Source organism: Protopterus annectens, chromosome 6.part1, assembly GCF_019279795.1.
Source record: "Protopterus annectens isolate FY-2018-M chromosome 6.part1, PAN1.0, whole genome shotgun sequence".
Classification (NCBI taxonomy): Eukaryota; Metazoa; Chordata; order Ceratodontiformes; family Protopteridae; genus Protopterus; species Protopterus annectens.
In genome coordinates, this window is record NC_056738.1 from 464,155,717 (window position 1) to 464,179,473 (window position 23,757).

General features: G+C 42.4%; 1 protein-coding gene across 1 annotated transcript in view; it reads left to right on the forward strand.

The window, feature by feature from the left end:
* The window catches only part of PACS1 (phosphofurin acidic cluster sorting protein 1), a gene marked incomplete in the record, with an annotated part of 1,397,033 nt that overhangs the window by 741,856 nt on the left and 631,420 nt on the right, over positions 1-23,757 (forward strand). Inside the window, 1 exon segment of the mRNA XM_044075887.1 lies at positions 2,250-2,410. Within this exon segment, the coding sequence (XP_043931822.1) occupies positions 2,250-2,410 (161 nt within the window).

Genomic DNA, 23,757 nt, shown 5'->3' on the forward strand with positions numbered 1-23,757 from the left:
TCATCCACTTACAGCGGGAATCTGGTAGTAGAGAGTGATCCAGCTTTGCTGGCCCAGAGGAGCGGCATACCCTGTTCCCTGACTGAGCACCTCTCCCCCACAGTGGCTCTTTGTGCTCCATTATAGATGCCCTGTGAGGTAAAGTAGGGCTTCACACACTGAATTTCTCTTGGCCGACAGGGCTGTTAGTATTCTTGATAGGTATCATTCATGGATTGAGCCAGAACCCCCCCTCCCCAGGACAAGAGGAGCCAGAGGTGACCACTACCACTCCTAAAGGCGTACAGTCAACTATTCAAACTTTGATCGCTTGCAGCTTAGTCAGAGCTTTTGCCCTGTATGCCACAAAGTAGCTCAGTGGGGACTGTGTTTTAGCCATTTCATCTCTTGCTGATGCACACACTGAATCCTGTAGAATGACACACATTTACTTGTCAGTAATTTAATCTAATTTTTTTCTGCAATTACAACATCATTCTTGCTGATGGTAGAATTAAGCTCACTGCCCAAACTTTGACTTCCTCAAAGTCATTAGCAGAGTACTCAACAGTGTCTCTGTCTGTATCTCTCACAGGATGGAATGCCTAAAATCATTCATGGTGTAAGGAGCTAAGGATCATGTTCACCTCCCCTGTCCTAGCACTAGAGAGGCAGCTGTCACCCTAATCTTGGCAAACCTGGTGACCGCTGAGGGTGTGCTGCAGTATTTGTTTGTTTTCCAGGGTAGAGCACTGATCTCCATGGACCTTTTTCAGATTCAGCCCGAGTGTGGTGTCTGGTTAAGTGACTTCCTGAGAGGCACACAATTAGGCAATGGAAGTTGAGGGAATCAAATCTTGCACCACTGGACCCACCTGAAACAACTTTTTAACAGCTCCTTAATCCCCTAAGCCAGCTGTCAGATAATGGTTCCTTAAAGGTACAAACTTGGTAGAACATGTGACTTCCAGTAGCAGAAGGTGTCGATGTGGTGTGTGGTTGTTAGTATTTTAGCTATGCAGCTACAGCAAGCTAGGAAGATGGCTAGGAACCTCAGGAGGTTTAGGCAGGGTTTCTTTTTGTTCCCATAGCATATGTCAGAATGAATGTTATGGTACTGTGGTATTGCACTGTTTACCAAACATGCTTAAGACTGAGACACTATTCACCAGTTTAGTATGTCTCTCTGCTGGAATCAGTATGTATTAGAAGAAGTAGGTTGCCATTAAACATGAGGCATTTGATGCACTGTGTAAGAAAACAGAGTGCTAATGAGATGGCTTAATGATAAGGCTAAAGCAGGCTTGGGACTATATTGATGTATTGAATTTAGATAATGCTGTGGATAACAGCTAATACAATTTAAATTAAATATTGATCCAAGTCCGTACATACCAATAGAGACTGAGAATAACCAGTTTGAAACCAGTATTAGTCACTATCAGACTGTCACGTTAATTAAGAATAGCTAAATGAATTTGTCAAACATCTTTCCAGTAGAATGATATTTCTTCTACTTGCAACACAGTGTGGAGCTATTTATAGAAACGTACCAAAACTGTTTTAAGTTAGCCAGAAGGATATCAGCAAAACACCCCAAAGGATGCTCTGCCCTTGCTCAGTGTCCCAAAGAAGTGTATTAACTACAGAACTAAAAAGTTTACGGAGTACGTTCTCACCATATATGTTCCTAATACTTTATTATTGCCAACTCTGTTAATGGTTACAGTGTTACTGTCAGAGTTTCTCTGTAGCAAATACAAAAAGTTGGCACTGCCATTTAAACATGTATTTCATTTTTCCATCAGTGTTGCTGTGGGGTGTTTAAAACAAAGTGGGTCTAGACTTGTCCACCCCTTATGTTAATTTGACCATAAAAATTCCCTGCCATTCCTCTTTCTTTGACTTCTGTTATCACACACAAGAATATTGTTTTGAGAAAGCATTTCCCTTAAATTGATTAAATTAATTTACCCCATCCCATTGTATTTTATAGATGCAGAATATACATAGACTGCTCACAGGTATATTAACTGATGTAAGAGGCTATCCTCAAAAAAAAAAAACTCCATCAGAATTTGCCCCCTTACCTTTGTAACGAATTATAGTTTTGGCTTGTGATTGTATCATTTTCAGTACTTTGTTATATTGAGGTATATTATTGTAAATATTGTTTTTCATGTTTTGTACTCTTTTTCTTGAAATTTGCTGCAGTAAGTGCTATATCATTCTAATAGTTGAATGCTTATAATTATTCACTTTATGCTTAGGTTGGTTTTGGTCTCGAACATGTCTCTCGGGAGCAGATCCAGGAAGTAGAAGAAGATTTAGATGAACTCTACGATAGTTTAGAGATGTACAACCACAGTGATAGTGGCCCAGACATTGAAGAAACGGAAAGCATCTTAAGCACTCCAAAACCTAAACTAAAGTAAGTGAATTGTTCCTTGATTAGTAAAATGTGATTTAGAAGCAGAAGAGGTTTAATTTCTGCCTGTTTATGTAGAAATGAATCCTGCAGAAATTAGCATAATCCTGCTACTGTGATATGAAACTTTTATTTGCAATCCTGGTAATATTCACTTATTTTAAAATTGATATATTTCTACTGTAATATTTACGTAGTAGATACATATCTGCATTCAAATATTGTGGATCTGACTAGAACTCTTAAGTACTATTTGTTCATTTAAGACTAAGTTAGATATTGTCAGAGTTAGAACAGTTCACCCTCCTCAAGAAAAAAAATTGGTAAGTGTAAATGTGAGAATTGATAAGATCTAACATTGAGTGTATCTTTTCCTCCAGCTGTATGCTGTAATTATTACCCTATCTGCATGCAAGGAGCACACTATTTTTTAGCCACCTTGAAAAGTTTTAAACTACCACTTTTTGAGATGCACTCTGGCTTATGAGGAACAGCTTGGACTGGCTATGATGTTGTTTTTCTTCCTCCCAGGAATGATGGATAGAATTTCTGAACAGGAAGCTTGTGGAGCTCTAGGTTATCCTTACCTCGGAGCTAGTCATGTAGTATGCCCTCACGTCATACTGGAGCACCCCAGCTATGACCCTTTGGCCCATAAGGATTATTGTCTCTATAAACATTTACTTGAGTGAACAGAGAAGCTTGTTTTAATCATTATTTTTTCCCGCACCCTACCCTATCCCTGTCCTTGGTTAGCAGTCCCCCATCTGTTTTTGCCTCATGTATTCCTCATAACTCCTAGCTTTGTAGAACAGCAGGTGTGGGAGGTGAGAGAGATGGGGATCAGGTCCAACAGGGGTTAGAAGATTTTTTTTTTTTTAGCACTACTGCTTTGTTGACACAAAGCACACCTTACATCTCCTGAGCAGCCCTCATGCATGGTGCACTGCTTTCCCCTGGTGATTGGCCCATTTTCTGATAATGTTTAAAAATAGTTTCAACCTACTGATTTATATATTGGACACAACCCAGTCCCAAAAGTTACAGCATAATTTATTCAACCTTATGATTTTTCACTTTCACACTATTACGCACTCCATCACTGTACTACAAAATTATCTGCTGCACCACTTATCTCCTCAAGCCTTGATATTTCGGTTGTTTTTATTCACTACTTATTCCATCTCCTCATTCTTAACCCTACCCCCCTTTACTCCTGCATTGCTTCCAGATTGCCCATTTTGTCTTGTGTAATCTGATTTATGTCTTATACTTTTCCGTTCCATCTTCCATATAATGTCCATTGTCCTTACCACCTCTAACATACTAGGTTCCTGATTAGAGTTCTGTTGTCTGATTATTGCCTTCTTGGGTATGATCAATACCAGTACTATTAATGCCTTAATGTGGCCTACTCGTGCAATTTTTCTACCCAATTCAAGTAGAAATTTATCAACTGTAATTCCTATTCATGTTGTAACATTTTCTGGATTAGAGTTTGCAGTTCCCGCTTAATCCTTTCAAGTGTATCACATGCCCAAAAATATGCCTCAAGTCTCCTATCATAGCTTTGCATCTCCAGCATTCTGACTAACCCTGGGGAGCATTTTATATAGTCTATTCATAAATATTTATACAAACATTTCTATGCAGATATTCTGAATGCCCTCGACTTTGTCACAACCTTTGGAACTCTGCAAATTTCTAGGCAATTTTTATATGTAATCACCTCTCTGTTATCCTGTACCTTGCCTGTATTAGTCTACCTTTAATATTTCCACCATCTTTTATTAACACCTTATATAATCTGCTTATTAATCTCTTGTTAATCTTCCCCTCTGTTCTTGTTTTTATCAGTATTTTAACTATTTCAGGCATTTCCAAGTTTATTCTTTTTATTTCACTGTTATACTTCCCCAGGCTTCCATACAAGCCTCCCCCTCAACACATCATTACAGCTTGCCTGATTAGTTTATTTTTCTCCATAAATTCTGCTCAGTCCATTTTGCTGTCTCCTCTAAATTGACCCCAAAAGTACACATTTCTTTCTCACTTCCGCCTTTTGCTTTTAATGTGAGGGTATCTCTTATTTTTTTTTTATTTAACTAAACCTATACACTACATCTCAGATTTACAAGTAGGATACTTTCTTGCCTTCAATATCTTCAACCCTCTGTAAACTAACCGCAAGAAATATTTCTTGCACTCAGTTTCTAGAGCTTATGACCAAATATTTAATCTCTGTGTTATTAAAGTATACTTTCCCTATTTAAACTTTATGCATTTCCATTTTGGTTCATAGCTATTAATGTCCTTCCATGTCACTGTTGCAGTGATCTCTTGCCAAGGATAGCCGAAGGTCTGGCCAGTATACCAATTTTCAGCTCTTATAGATGCCATAAAGTCACACGTATGCTCCCCGTGCAAGAAGTAGAGCATAAAGATGACTTAAGTATACAAACCCTTCAGAACTTCTTTGCCGCTGATCAAACACCATTATTGTCTGTCGGTCTGAATGGACTTCTACTGTACTGGTTACTGAGCAATTTTTTCAGATAAGTGCCCCTTTGGGTTTTCTTCTCTTCCTTTCTTATTGTGTGGTGCTGTGTTTATGTCATCCAGAAAGGGAAGATGCCAGTGTGGGGGCAGATTCCCCATAAAGATTGTCATCACCAGTGTCATTTTGTTTGGGTGATGTTCTTCATACCACATTGCACTTGGGTAGTGGTCTGTCCCAGTCTGATGGGCCCGAATACCAAAAAAAGTGGCTGGCTGGCCGGGTCAAGATAGATTGCGGTCAGGCGTCAGCGTCAGGGGTACATGCAAATGCGACGCCGGCGGCGTCTCAGTCTTTTTGCGCATGGTCCAATGCAGAAGCAGTTAAACTGTTTCAAAGGAAAGGCTTAGCGTTAAGCTTTCTGTGTTTAAAATCCTGTTCTCCAGATAAAGACTTAGGGGCTGGATTAGATGGGGAAGAAAAGTGGTACTTTTTCCACTTTGGCCATGAGAAGCTTTTGAATTGCCAGTCACATGTTGAAAAATACAAAATTATCTCCTTTCACAATTAAAGTCTAAGGTAGATGCTGTAAAGTGTTGCAGAGTAGTCATGTTTTTTTGAACAGGTGGGTAAGCATTCTTGCAATGTGGTTTTGATGCTGTGCAGGCCTCTTGTTCTAAAAATGGAAGACAAGGCTAAGTCTATGCAGACTGTTAAAAAATTTTTTGCAGGTTCAGCCTCTCTGAGTTTAGTAGAGAAATTGGCCTACCAAGGTGGACATATCCTGCTTATGATTCCCAGTCTAGGGGTAGGTCTTCTTTAAGGCCCTAGAAGGAGTTCACCTGCTCAGTCTTTCTGGTGGGGCAGGGGCAAGGGAGTTTAATTTTAATTACCCAAGACAGATGGGTATTGGATATCATTCACAGGTTTTTTTTTTTTTTTTTTTGCCTCCTTTTCAAAGGCATGCCAGACATTCCTCCTCTCCTCAACAAAGGCAGGGCTCACAAGCAAATTTCTCTGTTGCTCCAAATAGGGGCCAACCATTGGATCTGTCTATCCTCAACACACTATCTGGATCTGGACATTTCAAAATGTTGGCGTTACAACAGCTTTACCTCTGCTGGGCAAGATCACTGGATGGTAACTTAACTTTGGATCTCAAGGAAGCTTACCTTGTATCTATCAGACTAATTTGCAGAAGTATCTGTTTTTTCGCTGGGAATTCTCATTATCAGTTCTCTGCATTGCCGTTCTGGCTCTTCTTCTTTAGCTCAGGCTAAAAGGAAAGGAATATATATCTATCCTTGCCTGATTGATGGATCTGGCTCAGGGAAGGGCGTGCTTCTTCAGCATTTGGAATATGTGATAGCAGTGTATTGATGCTGTATTCTTCTGTTCCAGAAAAAATAAATTCTCTCTAGTTCTCAAGAATGTGCTTTCTCTTTGTGGTGAGACTGAATACAGCACAGCAGACCTTTTTTTCCCCCCCGGACAAACAAGATCTTTTTCTTTACTTCCATCCAACTATCATCATCAGTCGGGCTGACTGCAAGGACAGTCCTTCAAGCTTAGGGTTTCATGGCATCTTGTATTCTGGTACTTAACTCAGCATCATTCAGGGGAGCTCATCTGAATGGAAAATGGATACAAGACAAGTGGCCTGCCAGCCAGACTGATCATCATAACATAACACTGGGAAGATGTTGCAGTCCAGTTTGCATTACTGGCTTTCAAGGATTTACTTTCTAGGGCAGGTGTGGTGATAACAGACAACACACAACTGTCATGTGGTACATCAACAAACAAGGGGAACACATTCTATCCTCTATGCAGGCAAGCAATGATGGTTTCATCCACAGCCTGGAAAGTGGATGCTCTTTCTTTCAGTTGGAAACAGGTCTCAGCTTCCTCAACAAGTTTTGAATGTGTGATTGGAAGCCAGAAAGACCTAGTACAAGAAAGTATGCATGAGGAAAATGGAAGAGTGTGGCTTCAAATAATTACTTAGTTATTGGACAAAAGGTTGTTCTTCTCTTCAATTAATCATGCTGCTGCAAAATTTCAGCTCACTATGATTGTGACCCCACATTGTTTTCTCATCCTTTGTTCAAGCAATTTCTTAGAGGGGCAAAGAATATAAGACCCCACCTGTTTTTTGTGCTGAGGAGAAACTCTTGTCCCTTTTTGACTATTTTGCTACTGCTAGATCTGAGAAATATTTGTCATTTTTCATGGAAGCCATTATTTCTGCAATAAGGTCTGCTGATTGAAGGAAGGCCCTGGTGTGTTGAGCCTCCTGATTTTTTGAAGGAAGGGGTATCTTCATTACCTTCCTTTATCTTCCTTCCTTCCTTCCTTCCTAAAGTTGTTAAGTCTAACCAATTTATTCAAAACTTTCTTTATGCAGATCCAAAAAAAAAAAGAAAAAAGATTTTGGGACACTTTAGATGGCTTTTACATTAGTTTTTTATTACAGGTTGTATATTAAGGAGGCATGTTATTTTGGCAGTTTGTTGTTTGTTTTTTTTTCTTTGTTGCTAGTTTCTTTCTCAGGGCAAACAACAAGTAAACAAACTTTTGCATTGCATTTTGTTTTGCATTTGGCATTCCCATCATCCATCATGCTGGGATTAGGCCTCATCCCACCATTCTACAAACCACTTCTACTTCTATTTCAAGGGGGGTCTAGGGCTAAGGGATGCTTTGGAGGCAGCTACTTGGAGTTCTATGCATACTCTCTAACACCTCACCTTCTCCTCCTCTACTCTAATCTAGGGGCGTTTTTGCCACAGCTTTTTTGCAGGCAGCATGTGTATTGTCTGCTCCTCCTGATTACTTGCTGCCCTCCCCTACCTCTGCTTTGCTTTGAGTTCCAGTAGCACTGCAGCAATGTGCAAGTACAAAACAAGTATGTACCTACCATGTTTGTACATAAATTAGATGTAGCATCCACATGTCTGCTCCCTCCTCCCCTCCTTCCCTTCCCTTTGGGTGTGTTGTGTGGGTGAGGAGGTCTTGTTGTAAATTTGTATATATATATATATATTTGGTGCAGGGAGTGTGTGGTGTTTTTGGTTTTAGCCTTTTTCCCACAGTCATGCAAGGTGGTATTTCTGACAGGTATTTGTGCCTAAGACCCTGTGTAGTCACCCCTCCTCTTTGTCCATTTACCCGGAAGAACCCATGTCTTAAGTTGTTGGCTCGAGCTGCTATGGAGGAATCTGCTCACCCATAGGGCCAGCCTTCTGCCAAGAAAAAATACAAAAAAGTCAAGCCCGATCTGGCAGCTGTCCTGCCTCCCCAGATGTCTCTCTAGATGCTGGTAAAGGCCCTGAAGACCTTCCTATGCTTGCTTTGGATTCCTTTGCCAGGACCCCAGATGAGGCTGGCATGGATCTGACTTATTGCATGTCCTCAGAGGCTTTTCAAACATCTGTACGTGTAACGTTGAGGGGGAATCTCTGCTGATATCAAGAGACCGAGGGGGGATTCGTCAGAATTTAGTGAGAGAGGAGAGTGTTTAGAACAGATGTCCTGCAAGAAAAGAAAGAAAAGACAAAGCATATTTCCCCTGCTGTGAAGTATCTCCAATGTGAATGGCAAGATTTCACTCTGGGCTTATTTAATACTTTGGCCTTGAAGCCACCTCAAGGGGACTCTGTTTCTGCTCCTCATGGTCTTACACTCCAGTCAAGAGGCCTAGGGAATTGGATTCCTCAGATGAGGATCTGGACTCATGGGAAGAATACCTAACTTATTCTTCCCAGATCCCTTCTCCCTTGGATTACATTTCAGAGAAGGGAGGACTCTATAAGTCTATACTCCCCTTTGGAAGATTTCTCCTCTGCGAATACCATTGCCTGTATGATGGACATTTTTAAGTGGGATTGTTTCTAGGTCTATGATTTTCATAAAAGGGTATTATGAGCTCCTGCAGTTGGAGTTTCCCAAACCATCTGCTGTTTCTCATGTTTTGGCTGCTGTTTTGAATACCTTTTCTGCAGTTCCTTTAGCCCCTCACTCTCAGCCTCCAGCACCAAAAAAGCCAAATATGTTCTACAAGGTGCCTGAGGAGTGCAACTTTCTTTACAAATGCTGTTCTGCTGACCCTTCCCTAGTATCAATCTCTTCTGACAAGCCATCCAAGTTGTTGCCTTCTGATAAGGATAGTAGGGCTATGGAAAGGTTGGGCAAGAAAGTTTGCACTGTTGCTACTTTGTCATTTAGGGCCATTAACTACCAGACTCTTTTATGACCAGGTATGTTTTGACTGCCCTTTCTCAGGTTTCTAAGGTGATTTCTGATCTTTCTACTCTGAGAGGAAGGCTTTGGCCTTTCCCAGATGGGCTCCACTTAGCAAGTTGATCACTGTTCAGTCAAATGCAGTTATGATGCAGTTGATGCCTCTTCAAGAGCTGTTGCATTTGGTTCAGTCATGAGACATTATTCTTGGCTTCGCCTTCAGGCTTTGTCTGATGACATCAAGGCCAAATGATATCAAGGCCAAACTCTTGGATGTTCCCTTGCTTAACAGAAACCTTTATGGGACTGCTGCTGCTGACATATTCTAGTCCCTCCAGGATAAGGGCAAGGCCTTGCAAAAGCTGAAACATATTTTTATTTCTGCTATTCCTAAGTTTCAGAGGAGCTATCCTTCCAAGTCTGCCTTTGTCCGTAGGCAGCCTCTCCCTCCTAAGGGCAAGAAGTGTTCTCAGTGTTCTTCTCCTGCTACGTCCACTGAGACTTCTGTCTCCCAGAACCTTCTTTTCAGGACAAGCCTGGTTCTATTTAAGAGTTTGCTTCCTCCTCCCCTTGGTCAGGTTCACTTGTCCCTCCACCTTTCCCTGGCTATCCAAATTGGCTTTGAATCACCTCAGATTCTTGGGGTTCTGTCCATGATCCAATTAGGGATATTTCATGGATTGGAAGTCCCTTTCTATCTTTTCAGGCATTTCTCAACCTCCTCAAGAACAGCTTCCCATTTCCTGGAGTTTTTTCACTCTATCTTTTGGATCAGGACACCATTCAAGCCATGCCTCCCACCTAGGTGGGGAAGGGATTTTATTTCAGAATGTTTTTGGTTCCACAAAAGGAGGGTATATGGAGACCAATTCTGAATCTTTCCATGCTTCAATACCTTTCTCAAGATTCCTTCCTTTCTGATGTTATTCCTTCAGACCTTATAATTCTCTTCTACTTCCTCGGGCCTTCCTGGTATCTGCAGTCTCAAGTATGAATACCTTCACATCACCAGCCAACCAGTTTTCAGGAAATTTTTACATTTCTCTGTCTCCTCCTTGCATTTTCAATTCTTTGTCCTTTGGCTTCTCTGCTGCCCCAAGGGTATTTACCAAATTCCTTGCTCCTGTCATTGCTTTTTGCAGGCTTTGAGGTATTCAGATTTTTCCCTATCTAGATGATTTCTTTATTCAAGCTCCTTCTCTCAGCGGCCTGTTTCAGAGGATCTCCACTTTACTGTTTGAGTGTTGCACAGTATGGGGTTCATCATACACCTCCAGAAGTCAGTTCTGATATACCTTCCTAGGATCATATTTTCCTCAGATGCTGGCTTCAGACAGTTCCCATGCTGGCATCTCTTCCTGCTTCTGAGGCTCTGTCATAACCTTTTTTCAATCCCTTCTTCCTCTGTCATTTGTTATGGTCACGAAATTTCTCATAGACCTGGTGTTCATGGTTTCCTCCATTCCCATGCTCTCTATCTCACTAGGCTCATTATGAGGAAACTTCAGTGGTACCTCATATCGGTGTGACTTCAACATTCGTACCACCTGGTGTTCCTGGTTCTTTTTGTCCTTGTCTGAAACCTGAGCTTCAGAGGCCAGTTCATCAACTCTGTCAATCCAAGGCTTCCTTTTCAATCTCCATTCCTCACTCAGAAGCTTTTTACAGATGCCTCAAACAGGGTGGGGTGGTTCTTGTGCCCCCCCCCCAAAGGTCCAAGTTCTCTGGCTTCCTCATCAGTAGTCATCATATCAATGTAAAAGAGATGAGGGCTCTCCTTTTAGCTCTGCAAGCTTTTCGTTCCCTCTTTCATCCTGAGCCCCTTAAAGTTTTAATATCAACCAAAAGTAAAAAAGAACAGACTCTGCAAATGTCTGATACTCAGAAGTTAACTTTAATATCAAATACAAGTGCAAAGCTTTTGGATCACTGATCCTTCAGTGCTAAAACAACATAATTGCTGAGTATTAGACATTTGCAGAGTCCGTTCTTTATTTTTACTTTTGGTTGACATTGTATTTACGGTTACTCTGGTTCACCATGGTGTGGTTCCTTTAGTTGTATTGTCCCCTTTCACAGACAATACCATAGTGATGAGGTATATTAACAAGCAGGGGGGGCATGAAGTCCTATCTTATTTGCAGACTAGCCCTTCAGATCTGATATGTAGCTGTCCAGTATCAAGTGCCCTCAAGAGCACAGTCTAGTGGTAGACTCTTTGTGAAGGTCCAAAACACAAGTCATGAATGAATGTTTCACAGACAGGTGTTCCTGAGGTTCCACTTTATAATCTCAAAATACTGAAATATAGAATTTCAGTATCCCGAGACCATAAAGTCGAACGTTCCAAATCCCAAAACCGCGAAACAGAAAATCCCGAACATAAATGCACCATACACCACACAACACATACATCATCCAATCCACACTACAACAAACCAACAAACAAAACACACACAAACTGTTTCGCGGTTTTGGGGTTTCGAGATTTGGAACGTTCGACTTTATGGTCTCGGGATACTGAAATTCTAGATTTCAGTATTTTGAGATTATAAAGTGGAACCTCAGGTACACATACACTACATATAAGCAGGGAGCAAGCCCCCCTGCACCCCCATGTGGGGGACTGCACCCCTCACACCCCCCTACTTATATATACTGACTCCGAGATTGCACCAAACAGAAAAAGACAGCAGACTCACCACTATGCACTCTACAGTACCCTCGCACACACACATCACAAATGTACAAACACCACCACTTTCAACACTTAAAAACGCTCATACTTTTACCTGCCTACCCTAACCCACGGATAAAACTTCCAAACACACTGACATACACTCAAACACATACCTAAAACCCAACAAAATACCCACTTACCTTACATACCAGTTAAATTCACACACTACATGATACATTCTGCACACACTACACCCAGCATCAAATACAGAGCACAGTCTAGTGGTAGACACCATAACCGCGAATTTGACATTTCCTGATTCATGCATATGGAGTTTCGGGATTTAAAAAATTCCACTTTATGGTCTCAATATACTGAAATTCGAGATTTCAGTATTTCGAGATTATAAAGTGGAACTGTTCTTGGACATCTTCCATTGGCAAGGGTATTCCTCAGGTAGATCTTTTTGCCTCCCTCTGAATAGGCAAAACTTCCTCTATTCTTTTCCAAAGCCCCAAGTCCTCTGATTTGGAAAGTGGATGCACTGTCCTTTCCTTGGAAGGGATTTGTTTCTTTACACCCCCACCCTTCCTCTGTTGTCATGAGGTCTGCACAAGACCAAGCAGGACTTTCACAAAATCTTGCTGGTGACTCCCTTTTGTCCCAGAAAGCATTGGTTCCCCCATTTTTTCTCACTTGACCAGGGGCCATCACCACACGTTATCTCACAAGGCGGATCTTCTCACACAAAACAAGGGGTCTCTTGTCCATCCTCACTTGTTCACTCTTCAGATTTTCACTGTGGATGATAGGGTTTTGATCCCTTTCAGTCACTTTTTTTCTGAGGACGTGCTCTGGGTTCTGCAGGAGGCCAGGAAAACCACTACCAGAAAATCATGTCCGAATGGAAAAGATTTTCTGTCTGGTGCCTCTCTCCCCATCAGGATCCCCGATCAGTAAAGGCTCCACTGGATGTCCTGACTGTTATTGTTGCAGTATTCTTAACAGATGGGTTTCAGCTCATCATGGTCAGGCCCAGTATACTGAAGCTTTACCTTCATACATCCATGTGATGACCTTAGTTCACAGGCATCTGGGTATAAAAGCAGATGTACATACGAGATCCTCAGACTATATTGCCGCTAGCTTGAATGCAGGACGTTGCATCCACTGGAGTATAATTCTTTGGTCATTAGGTAATATAGCTTCACTTGTCAGATGAGATAAGTGCCCCATTGGGGAACCTTTTGATTTCTTGTATGTTTTGCTGATTGTTAAATGTCCGCCAGGAGGGTTAAGTGCGAGTCCGATAGACAAATTCTGAACAAAGACTTGCACACCTAGTGCTTGTTCTGTTTAGGCCTCGAACACAACTATAAATCTTGCTCCATCTGTTAGTTGTTCATTCCTAAAACCCTGCGGTTTAGTCTGTCCACACTTAACCTTTCTTGAGACACAGCGTCTAAAACACCTAGCCTAGTTCAGTATGTTAGAAGCCCCAGAGGTAGGCCTTCCTCCACAGAAAAAGCTTAAGAGACCAAGAGAGGATTCTCCTGTTGTCTTAAAAGCGGTTGTACCCGCTGAGATGATTGAGCCAGCGGGACTCCCATCAACTTCTCATGAGTCCTGTACTGACCCTGCTACTGGCCGTTTCGGCTCCTGAGGCCTTGCAGACAACAGTCCTTTGATGAACCACAAATCATTGTATTGGAGGACCGTTCGGGAAATCCTCCGATCCTTGTGTGGGAAGAGATCCCCAGAACCATGATAGAAGTGTGCCCAGGTTCAGAACCTCTTAAACTGATTCAGGCAGATGTCAACTCTAAAAAGAAAAAAAAAACATAAAGACTTTGGTGTCCCCTTCTGCATCGAGGGAAAAAGAATGGTTTGATTTTTCTCAGGGGCTCTTCAAGGCAAGCATGCCTCTAAAGCCTCCTTCCTTTGTGACTTCTCAAACCACTCCATATAAACAGGCCATAGGTTCCTCTTCCTCTGATGAGGAACCATATAGGGATTCTGATCATTCCCTTGATTATTTGTCATGGTTACACTCATCTAAACAGATTTCATCAGATGAGGGAGGTTCACTCTCTCCAGACTCCTCCCTGAAAGAGGCCTACTTTGGAGAAACCTTACAGAACATGATGAAACCTTTTGAATGGCAGTCCTTTTTGGCTCACAGGGTACCAGTCTATTCAAGGCTTTGCAGGAATAGAGCAAAATTATGAAAGATTGCAGTCAAAACCTGCTGTCCACTGTGTACCCCAGGTACCACAGAAATTATCCAACTAAATCCACTTCCTTTGCCAAGAGAGATCCCAGGACTTACATAGGCAAAGTAAGGCTCCCAAGAAAAGATTTCCTCAAAATGTTTATAGGGATACCCCTTGTGAGAAGCCTCAGTTCATTCAGCAGATCCCTGTAACTACTTATCCCTCACCCCCCACCCCACTCTCACAAAAACTTTTTTTTTTTTTTTCTTTCTTGTCTGGGAGAGTGACCTCAGACAAGTGGGTCCTAAGAATTATCAAGGAGGGTTACTTCATGTCTTGGCAAAACAGTCCAACTCCAAAAGTAGTTCCTTCCCAATCTTCAGACCAGATACACCTCAGAGAGCTCATTGTGCAAGACTTACTGTCCCAGGGGACCATAGAAGTAGTTCCGCCATCTTATTCAGGAAAGGGATTTTATTCAAGTCTCTCCCTGGTCCACAGAAAGGAGGGCTATTGGAGGCCCATCCTGGATCTTTCCATGTTAAAAACCTTTCTGAGAGTACCCTCCTTCAAAATGCTGTCCCTGAACTTTTCTGCCTTTAATACTCCCTCAAGCCTTCCTGGTATCCTTAGACCTAAAAGATGCTTTTCTTCATATTCCCATTCATCCAGATTGTAGAAAATGTCTAGTTTTTTTTACTGGGTCATAACATTTTCAGTTTATTGCTTTACCCTTTGGTCTTTCTACAGCTCCAAGTGTGTTCACAAAGTGACTGGCCCCAGTAGTGGATTTCTGCTGTTCTCAGGTCATTCAGATTGTCCCATACCTGGACGACCTTCTAATCTTGGCTTTATCCAGGGATGCTCTTCTAAAGCACCTTCATTACACAGTACAACTTTTGACTCTTAGGGTTCTCCAAGAACTGTAAAAGGTCCTAGCTCATCCCTTCCCAATAGCTTTTCTTGGGATGTCATTTGGACATGTCTGCCATGCATGCCTCCATTCCTCAAGTGAGGATCCCCTCACTAGCCAGCAAGTTCCTACTGCTTTCCAGTTGGAATCATCGCTTGGCCAGACAAGCTCTCAGGGCCTTGGGACTCATAGCTGCCACCAGTTCTGTGTTGCCCCTCACCAAATTACACATTTGGAAAATACAGTGTCATTTGAAATTGGTGTGGTCACAGCACTCTCACCCTCCTGATGTCAACTTTCCCCTTCCTTGCATCCAGAAGAAGCTCCTTTGGTGGAACAACCAGGTTACTTTCAACCCAGGTCTCCCATTTGTTCCATCTGCAGACAACCAAGTCCTGTTTACAGATGCTTCAGACAGGGCAATGGGGGGGGGGGGCTTGGTTAGGATACAGCAGAGTTCACTGGGAATGTACTCCCCATGTAGTCAAAGAACACATCAACTTAAAGGAAATTAGGGCACTTTGAGCCCTACAGATCTCCTCACACCTGTGGAAACCAGGCAGTCTTCTGGTACACACAGACAACACCATGGTGATGTGGTACATAAGCAAACAGGGAGGCACAAGATCCTGCCCTCTGAGCAGGCTAGCACAGGAGATCTGACACCTAGCCTCTCAGCGACATACATTCCTTTACAAAGAATGTGTTGGCAGATTCCCTAAGCAGAGTTTTGGACATCCTCAGGAATGGTCACTTAACACAGAGGTGTTCAAAGCTATCACTCTCAGATGGGGAAATCCTCAGACCTTTTTGCCTCCTCCAAGCACCACCTGCTTCCTGTGTTCTGTACAAGGAATCGTACACCTCAAGCTTGGAGAATAGATGCCTTCTCTTTGATATGGATAGAGAAGTTCCTTTATGCATATCCACTTTTATCTCTCCTCCCAAGGCTCCTCCTCAAGGTCTAGAAGGAATACCTAAAACTTCTACTTCTGGCACCATTGTAACCAAGATAGCACTAATTCCCAGTCCTTTTTTAACCTATTAAAAGGGAAACTTTTGGAGAATCCATAGAAAACCAGATCTAATCACACAACAGAAAGGACAGCTTGTTCATCCCAGTCTGGACTTTCTCATCCTGATCACTACTAGACACAACTTAATTTGAGCAGATGGTTCAGATTCTACAAGAAGCCAGAAAACCTAACACCAGAAAGTCTTACATGGCCAAATGGAAGAGGTTTTCCATCTGGTGCTTTAAAAGCAAACTCCAACCTCTTCTAGCAGACACCCCCACAGTACTTCAGTACTTGTGTGACTTATTTCATGCATGGCTGGTCTATTTCCATTAAGGCTCACTTACTGGCCATTAATGCTTGCCTACCTTTGGAGCCCCCCTCTCATGTCTAAGACAGAGGTTAAACTTTTCCTAATGGGAGTTTTGCATCTTAAACTCTCACAGGAATTTATTGCTCCTCCTTGGGAGCTTACTTTTGTTTTGGAAAGCTAACTTTACCTCCTTTTGAACCTGCTGCTTCATGTACTTTAAAATTCTGTACTTGGAAAACAGTCATCCTCTTGACCTTTATTTCAGCCTGCGGGATTGCAGGACTCCATGCTGCTATGGCTACTCCTCCTCTCCTCACTTTCCACAAAGATAGGGTAAACCTCTGTGCCAATGCATTCTTCATGCCAAAAGTGGTTAGTGAACTTACACTCAACCTAGCAATCAATCTGCCTATGTTTTTCACCAACCCTCAGAATAGAGGGGAATGAATATTGCACTCTTTAGATGTTCACAGGCAGTTGAAGTTTTACCTGGACAAGACTAAGCATTATCAAAAAAAAAACAGATCAGCTGTTTTTCTTCTATTGACTCCAGGCTACAGCAACCAGTTTCCAAACAGCCTATTGCCTCCTGGATTTCAAAGGCTATTTTCTTCTGCTACTCGCACCATGGACAAATTTTACCTTCCTGGCCAAACATTCACTGCACTAAAGCAGAAGCTTCTTCAGGTGCTTTTCACAAAGGGTTGGATAACAGGCCAAGGTCCAGGGCAGTGTTTGCCAGAACTATTCTCTCTGATATACTGAACTTCTCCTCTACTTGTTTCTGCTAAACCTACCACCCTGTCTCTCTGCAGCTCTGGGAATCACTCAGCTGTTAAGAATACTGCAACAGTGACTCAGTCAGGACATAGTACCGTTGTTTAAGAACTTAACATAACAGTAATGTCCTACTGATCACTGTTGCAGTTGTCCTTCCCTCCCACCTTTCCCCCTTTTTCATTACTTCTCTTCTCGATGGCATTAACACTTAGCCTTACATTTGCATACACAGTCACATCGCAGGATATTTCCTATTGAGGGAGAACTTGCATACCCTGTTCAACCTAAGCTCCTCCTAGCTGACCTTTCTCCTTCCATGGTCTTCTTCAAGCTGCTGCTGGCTTGGAGATAGTCGAAGGATCTCGTATGTACGTTCGCTCTTATACTCTGGTGATTAAGAGCTGAGGTCATCACCCTAATGTACAAAGATACGCTTTGGTAGCCTGACAGCACATCAGTGAGTTACAACTCATCTGTTAAGAATACTACAACAATGATCAGTAGGACATCTACTGTTATGATAAGTTCTGGCACAACTGTACTTTACCTCTTATTTGTGTGATATGCTGCATGCTGGGTTGGCATGTTCAGTTACAGCACACCTGTCAGCACTTTTTGCTTGTCTGCCCTTGAATCCTCTTCTGACCTCTAGGTTTGAGGTCAAGCAATTCCTTAAAGGTGTCCTTCTTATTGGGCCTCTCAAGACGCCTATTCTGCGTTCTTGGGACCTCTGTTTTGTGCTTGAAAAGTTGTCCCAGGGTCCTTTTGAGCCTACTTTTTCAGCTTCCTTACAACATTATACTTAGAAGACTCTCTTTTTGGCTGGGACTTCTGCCAAGAGAATGTCTGAACTTCTGGCTCTCATGGCTCTGTCTCCTTTTTCAGGTTTTCATAGAGACAGGATTCTCTCTACTAATCCTTCTTTCATGCCCAAGTAGTTGTCCCTTAATCAGTCTATTCATCATCCTTCTTTTTCCTTCTCTGCAGTCCTGCATTGAGAAGGTTCTTCACACTTGAATTTGCATAGACAGCCCGGATATTATTTAGACAGTTATTTGCAAAACTGAGCAGCTTTTTGTTTCTTTTCATTCTAGGACTTTCTCTTTTTGTCTGTAAAGGCACATTGTGCTAGGGCAGTTGATTCCTCTGGTGCCTTTCCAAGGATCTGGGTACCAGCTCTATTCTTGAGGCTGCTACTTGGCCCTCTGTTCATACTTTCACTAAACCTTGCAAGTTAGATGCTATTTCCAGGGCCAGGGCAGGTTTTGCCAGGACTATTCTGCATGACCTTGTGGTGGGTGCCTGTGTGTTGTCCTCCGAGGCTTACTCTTGAGCTGTTGTACTCTCCCTTATGTGAAGAATATTGTTGCAACAGTGATATGGAAGGGCATAGCACAGTTGTGTAAAATCTTACCGTAATAGCAGATGTCCTTTTCTTCATTGTTGCAGTGTTCGCACTCTCTCTCTCTGTTTCACCTGTGTCCTGTTTTTTGCCCTGGGTTCTGTTTCCCTCCTGACCAAAGGACCCTTTTTTTTTCCTTTGCTGCTTTTCCTTCTGGATGCACATACTCCTCCTTGTCTCTGAGGGTGTTCTGTTCATCCTGAGGCTATTTTCAGTTCTGAGTGTTTGCATCCATATGTCGCCTTTATGCCCAACACCTTGCACAAAGAGCATTTGTTATGACACCTATAAGAGCTGAATGCTTTGGTATACTGGCCAGATGTTGGGCTGTCATTAGCAGGAAATCCCTTACATGAAGAATACTGCAACGATGAAGAGGGACATATACTGTTATGGTAAGATTTTATACAAATGTACTTTCTGAGTATCTTGGCAGCCCTGTAATACTCATGCAAATGTGGAAGCTCCATTTCTCCTTCCTTCTCTAGAAGAATCATCATCTTCCAGTTTACTTTAGGACCTTTGTCACTCCACTGTATATCTTGCTATCTCCTTCCTTAGTTGTTCCCAGAATTTCTTGGCTAGACGAAATCTAAATGTGTGAACAGTGTATACTGTTAAGGGATAATGAATAGTTTTACTGCATGAACTCTCTAATCTAAATCTACTCTTGAGTTTTCCACCCCTTTATCATGTTTCCAGTTTTATTCCTTACTTCCCTGATTCTTTTCGGACGTCCTTGGCTTTCTTGACTATGATATTCCCAAATACTTCAGATTTGTATGACTCCAAAGCAGCGAATAGTCTTTCACTAACCTATATTGAGGCACTTAATTCACACAAATTGCTGTAGTTTTGTTCTCATTTTCATATGTTCAGACCACTGTGTAAAGTGATTCACAATATTTAACAGTTATGGAACATCCTCATCCAAACTGGTGGGGTACAAATAACATCCACAAGCATATACAGTTTGTTCTTTCCTCCATTCCATTTCCATCACCTAATGTTCGATTGTCTTATTTTTGTGCTAATGGTTCAAAGTACATGACAAATAAGAGTGGGGAGAGAGGACATCCCTGCCTAGTCCATCTTCCTCTCCTAATTTCCACTGTCATCTTGTCATTGACTTTTATCACTGCTATTGATACCTATATATTTCTTAAAGTATCATAATAAATTCTGTCGTGCTCTGCATTTTATTGCATTATCTTCTTCAGATATCTCTAATTCACTCCCTCAAAGGCCTTCTCTGTATCCTATCCTGTCATTGACGGCCTTTCATTTTTCCCTCTTGGCCCCCCTGTATGTTGTGTGTGTCTTTAATAGGTCACTAAATGTTTGCCTGCCCTTGACAACACCACAGTATTCTGTGTCTGTAACTCTGGGAAGAACCTGCACTAACATATTTATCAGTGTATCCAAAAGTATTTTATGATCATGGTTAATAACTGAGATTGGCTGGTAGGAGCTTGGATTAGCTTGGTTGGTTCAGTTTTTTTAGTATTATTGATATTACTGCTTTCTTCCATGCCTCTGGTATACTCTTCTCCTGTAATATTCCATTAAATATCTCATGCCTGATCACAATAATGTATGTGTTGCATTCCTTCCACAGGAAACCCATCTAGCTCTGGGAGGTTACTTATGGCCTACTTCCAAATCTGCTCCTTAATCTCTTGGATTATCAACCTGATTAAGTCCTGACCACCACCTGCCATTAGCCTAGAGATTTGCAAACATTGAAGATGTTTCCCAAATCTTCATATTCAGTTTCCATCTCCCTTCTGTAGTATTTATAGAGTCCTGTCATATTCAAACAATATTCTAACAATTTCCCCCCATTCTTTACACAACTTCCCTGTCATGGGATCCTTCACCTTCACTACACTTCTTTCAACACTCTACTGCCTCAACTTCCCCAGCAGTGTCTTTATAACTTTGATGTATTATCAGAAAAATTGCAGTCTTGGGGCTATTCATTTCATCTTTATTTATTCCTTAAGATATTACAGATCACCCACCATGACCCAGGACCCCCATTCCACTTTTCTGGAGATGCTGGAAAATATGAAGGTCCTACCAGGCGCCCTAATGTTGAGTGATTTCAATTACCCAAACATTAACTGGGAGAACTATTCAAGTACTAAGTCCCTTGCCCAGCGCTTCCTAGAATTTATAAACTCAAACACCTTGGATCAACTGGTCAACACCCCCACCAGAGGTGACATCATATTAGACCTGGTCATCACCAACATGGACGACCGGTGTTCTACATCGGATGTCAACCCCTCGCTGGTTAGATCAGACCATAGACTAATCACTCTGGATATCTACATTCCGCCCCCACCACCAAGCAAGGAAACCACTGTAAAAAACTTTTCAAAAGCAAACTTCACATTACTTAAGACCGAGGTGGAAAGGTTCACAGCCCCGATGCTAAAGGACAGCGCTGTCCAAGCTGCTGAATCCCTTACAAAGGCACTCTATGAGCATCTGCAAGAATGCATGGATTGTGCTATCTCAAGCAAAACCAAGACTCACTCCTCCAAGAAAAGGAAACCAGTCTGGTGGACCCCTGCCATAAACAAGCTATACAATAATAGGAGGAAACTAGTACAGAAAAGAGTAAAATCCAAAGAAGGAAAGACATCCCTGATCAGTATCAGCAAGAAACTACGATCCCTCATAAAATCGTCCTAGGCTAGCTTCAAAAGAAAAATTGCCAAGGACTCCAAAGATAACCACAAATCGTTCTTTAGCTATGTCAAGAACCTAAGTGGAAACTCTCAGATCTGCTCTCAGTTAGTGCAGAATGGCACAAAATACACTGAACCGACTGATATTGCAAACATTCTGGCAGACAGGTTTAGTGCACACTTCACCCCCCCTCTCACCCCGTAAAGGGCCCATAACCATACCAGAAGAATGTAGAGCCCCAGCAATCATTGACACACAGGTTAAAACAGCCCTATCCAAAGCCAAAAACACAGCTTCAGTGGGACTGGACGGTGTCCCAGGTTGTGTCTTACATGAACTCCAAAATGAACTAACCCCTCACCTAAATACATTGTTCAAACTCAGCCTCTCTACAGGCTATGTACCCATAGAGTGGCACACAGCAACAGTTATCCCACTTCACAAAGGTGGAGCCACAACGGCCCCCAGGAACTATCACCCTGTAAGCCTGACTAGCCTGGTCTGCAAGTCTATGGAGCGCATCATCATGGAAATCATTAACAGAGACACTGGGAATCTCCAAACATTGGACCCTACCCAGTTTGGCTTTAAGGACAGATCATGTCTCCTAAACCTCGTGGACTTCTTTGAGACAGTTACCAAGGCTTTAGACGAGGGAAAGGAGGTCCACACAGCCTACCTAGACCTCGCAAAGGCTTTTGACACCATTCCCCATTTTGGTATTATAGACCAGCTCACCAGCCTGAACATAAAGCCCTGCGTCACGAGATGGGTTGCCAGTTGGCTCACAGATAGAACCCACACGGTGAGAGTTGCAGGCTCTAGGTCCGACTCTAAACCGGTTACAGTTGGCATCCCCCAGGGCTCAGTCCTGGGACCCCTCCTGTTCGGTATACACTTCTCAGAGGAACAGGAAGCACAGGAGGACTATGGCTGACCAAGTTCGCAGACGACTGCAAACTGGGGGCCATAATTGACTCTCGGGCTAATACAGACATCCTCCAGAAGGGTCTCACTGAGACTGATACCTGGTGTCAAAATCATGGCCTCAAGCTAAATGCCAAAAAGTGCATAGTCATCCCCTTTGGAAAAAACAAAGTACCAGTGAACTACCACATACGTGGTAGTCCCCAAAATACAGAAAATGAAATAAGGGATCTGGGGACCCAAGTAGATAGTAATCTCTCCTTTGATAATCATATTGCCAAGGTGGTTAGAAAATCTTTCTATGCGGCCCACCTAATCACAAAAGGGTTCACATCCAGAGCAAAAGAGGTTATTGTGCCCCTCTACTCATCACTCATCAGACCCATCATAGAGAACAACGCCCCATTTGGGATGTACCTTACAAAACACCTGCAACAGCTGGAAAGACCACAGAAGTACCTCACCAAGAGGATTACTGGCCTCAAACAGATGCCCTATGCAGCCTGACTGAAGAAACACCAGCTGTACTGAGTTGCGTACTACCTACTCAGAGTTGATCTCTGCCTGACATACAAGGCCATGTCCAACCCAGAATTGATGGACATGCTCCACTTAAAAAAAACAAATCCCCGAGAGCCACACGCTCTAGGGATCTAAACCTCACCATAACGATAAATAGGACTTGCTGGAGGGATAGATTCCTATCCCAGAGACTCCTCATGCTTTGGAACAGGATTCCAGTCTACATTAGGCAGAGCCCCTCACTAACACTCTTCAAGAGAAACCTTGACGAGTGGATGGGAAGCAGAAAATTTACCCCGGGGATCACTGCTGTGGCTCTGCTGGACAGCGGCACAGGGAACTAATGGCTCTGCTGGACAGAGGCACAGGGAACTAAACTAAGGGGGCGGTGAAAGCCAACACATTCTGGCTAGGTTTTACATATGTCCTCTAGCAGATAGCCTAGTACTTACCTATGAACCTATTTATTCTCCAGTTCCCTGAGTTCATTTCCTGTCAGAGCCTCTTAACTCCACACTCCTTTTCTGTATTCCCTAAATTGCATTAAATTAGTGTTTAAAAAGTTATCCTCTCTTTTCAGTTTTCTTTCATCTTTCTGCATTCTGTTTCATGACATTCATCCCTCTTTGAAATATAAATCCTTTTCTGTTGTCTTTTTGCTCTTGGACCCCTAACTAATCCCCCTTCCATGTAATATAAATTCCAGTCTCCTGCCAATAACATAAGCCCTTGATGAAAGGCAACTGCTTGAAGTATTATCTGTTTTAATCCTGTCCTTTTTATTCCAGCTGGGAAATAAATGATGTTAAGTTGTCAATCTCGCCTTCATTCTTGCTTGATGGGTTCGGAGCCGATCCTCGGCTGCTAAGCTCGAGAGTCACTTTTACCAGCTCGAGGCAGCCCCATATCCCATGATGCAAGGCAGTAAGTACCCAGATCTCGTTTGCCGCTTCGCTGATGAGGTCCTCCTTTTACCAGCTCCTGGTAAGTGATTTGCTACTTTGCTATTTTAGCCCCCTTTAACAAAAAAAACCTTTATTGTTAGTTTTAATTTAGTTTTAAACATTTTCTGACAGAAAATTCTCTGTCTCTTCTTATTTTTTTAGTCAGACTTTTACCCATCCCATCCCCCCCCCCCTGTTAGG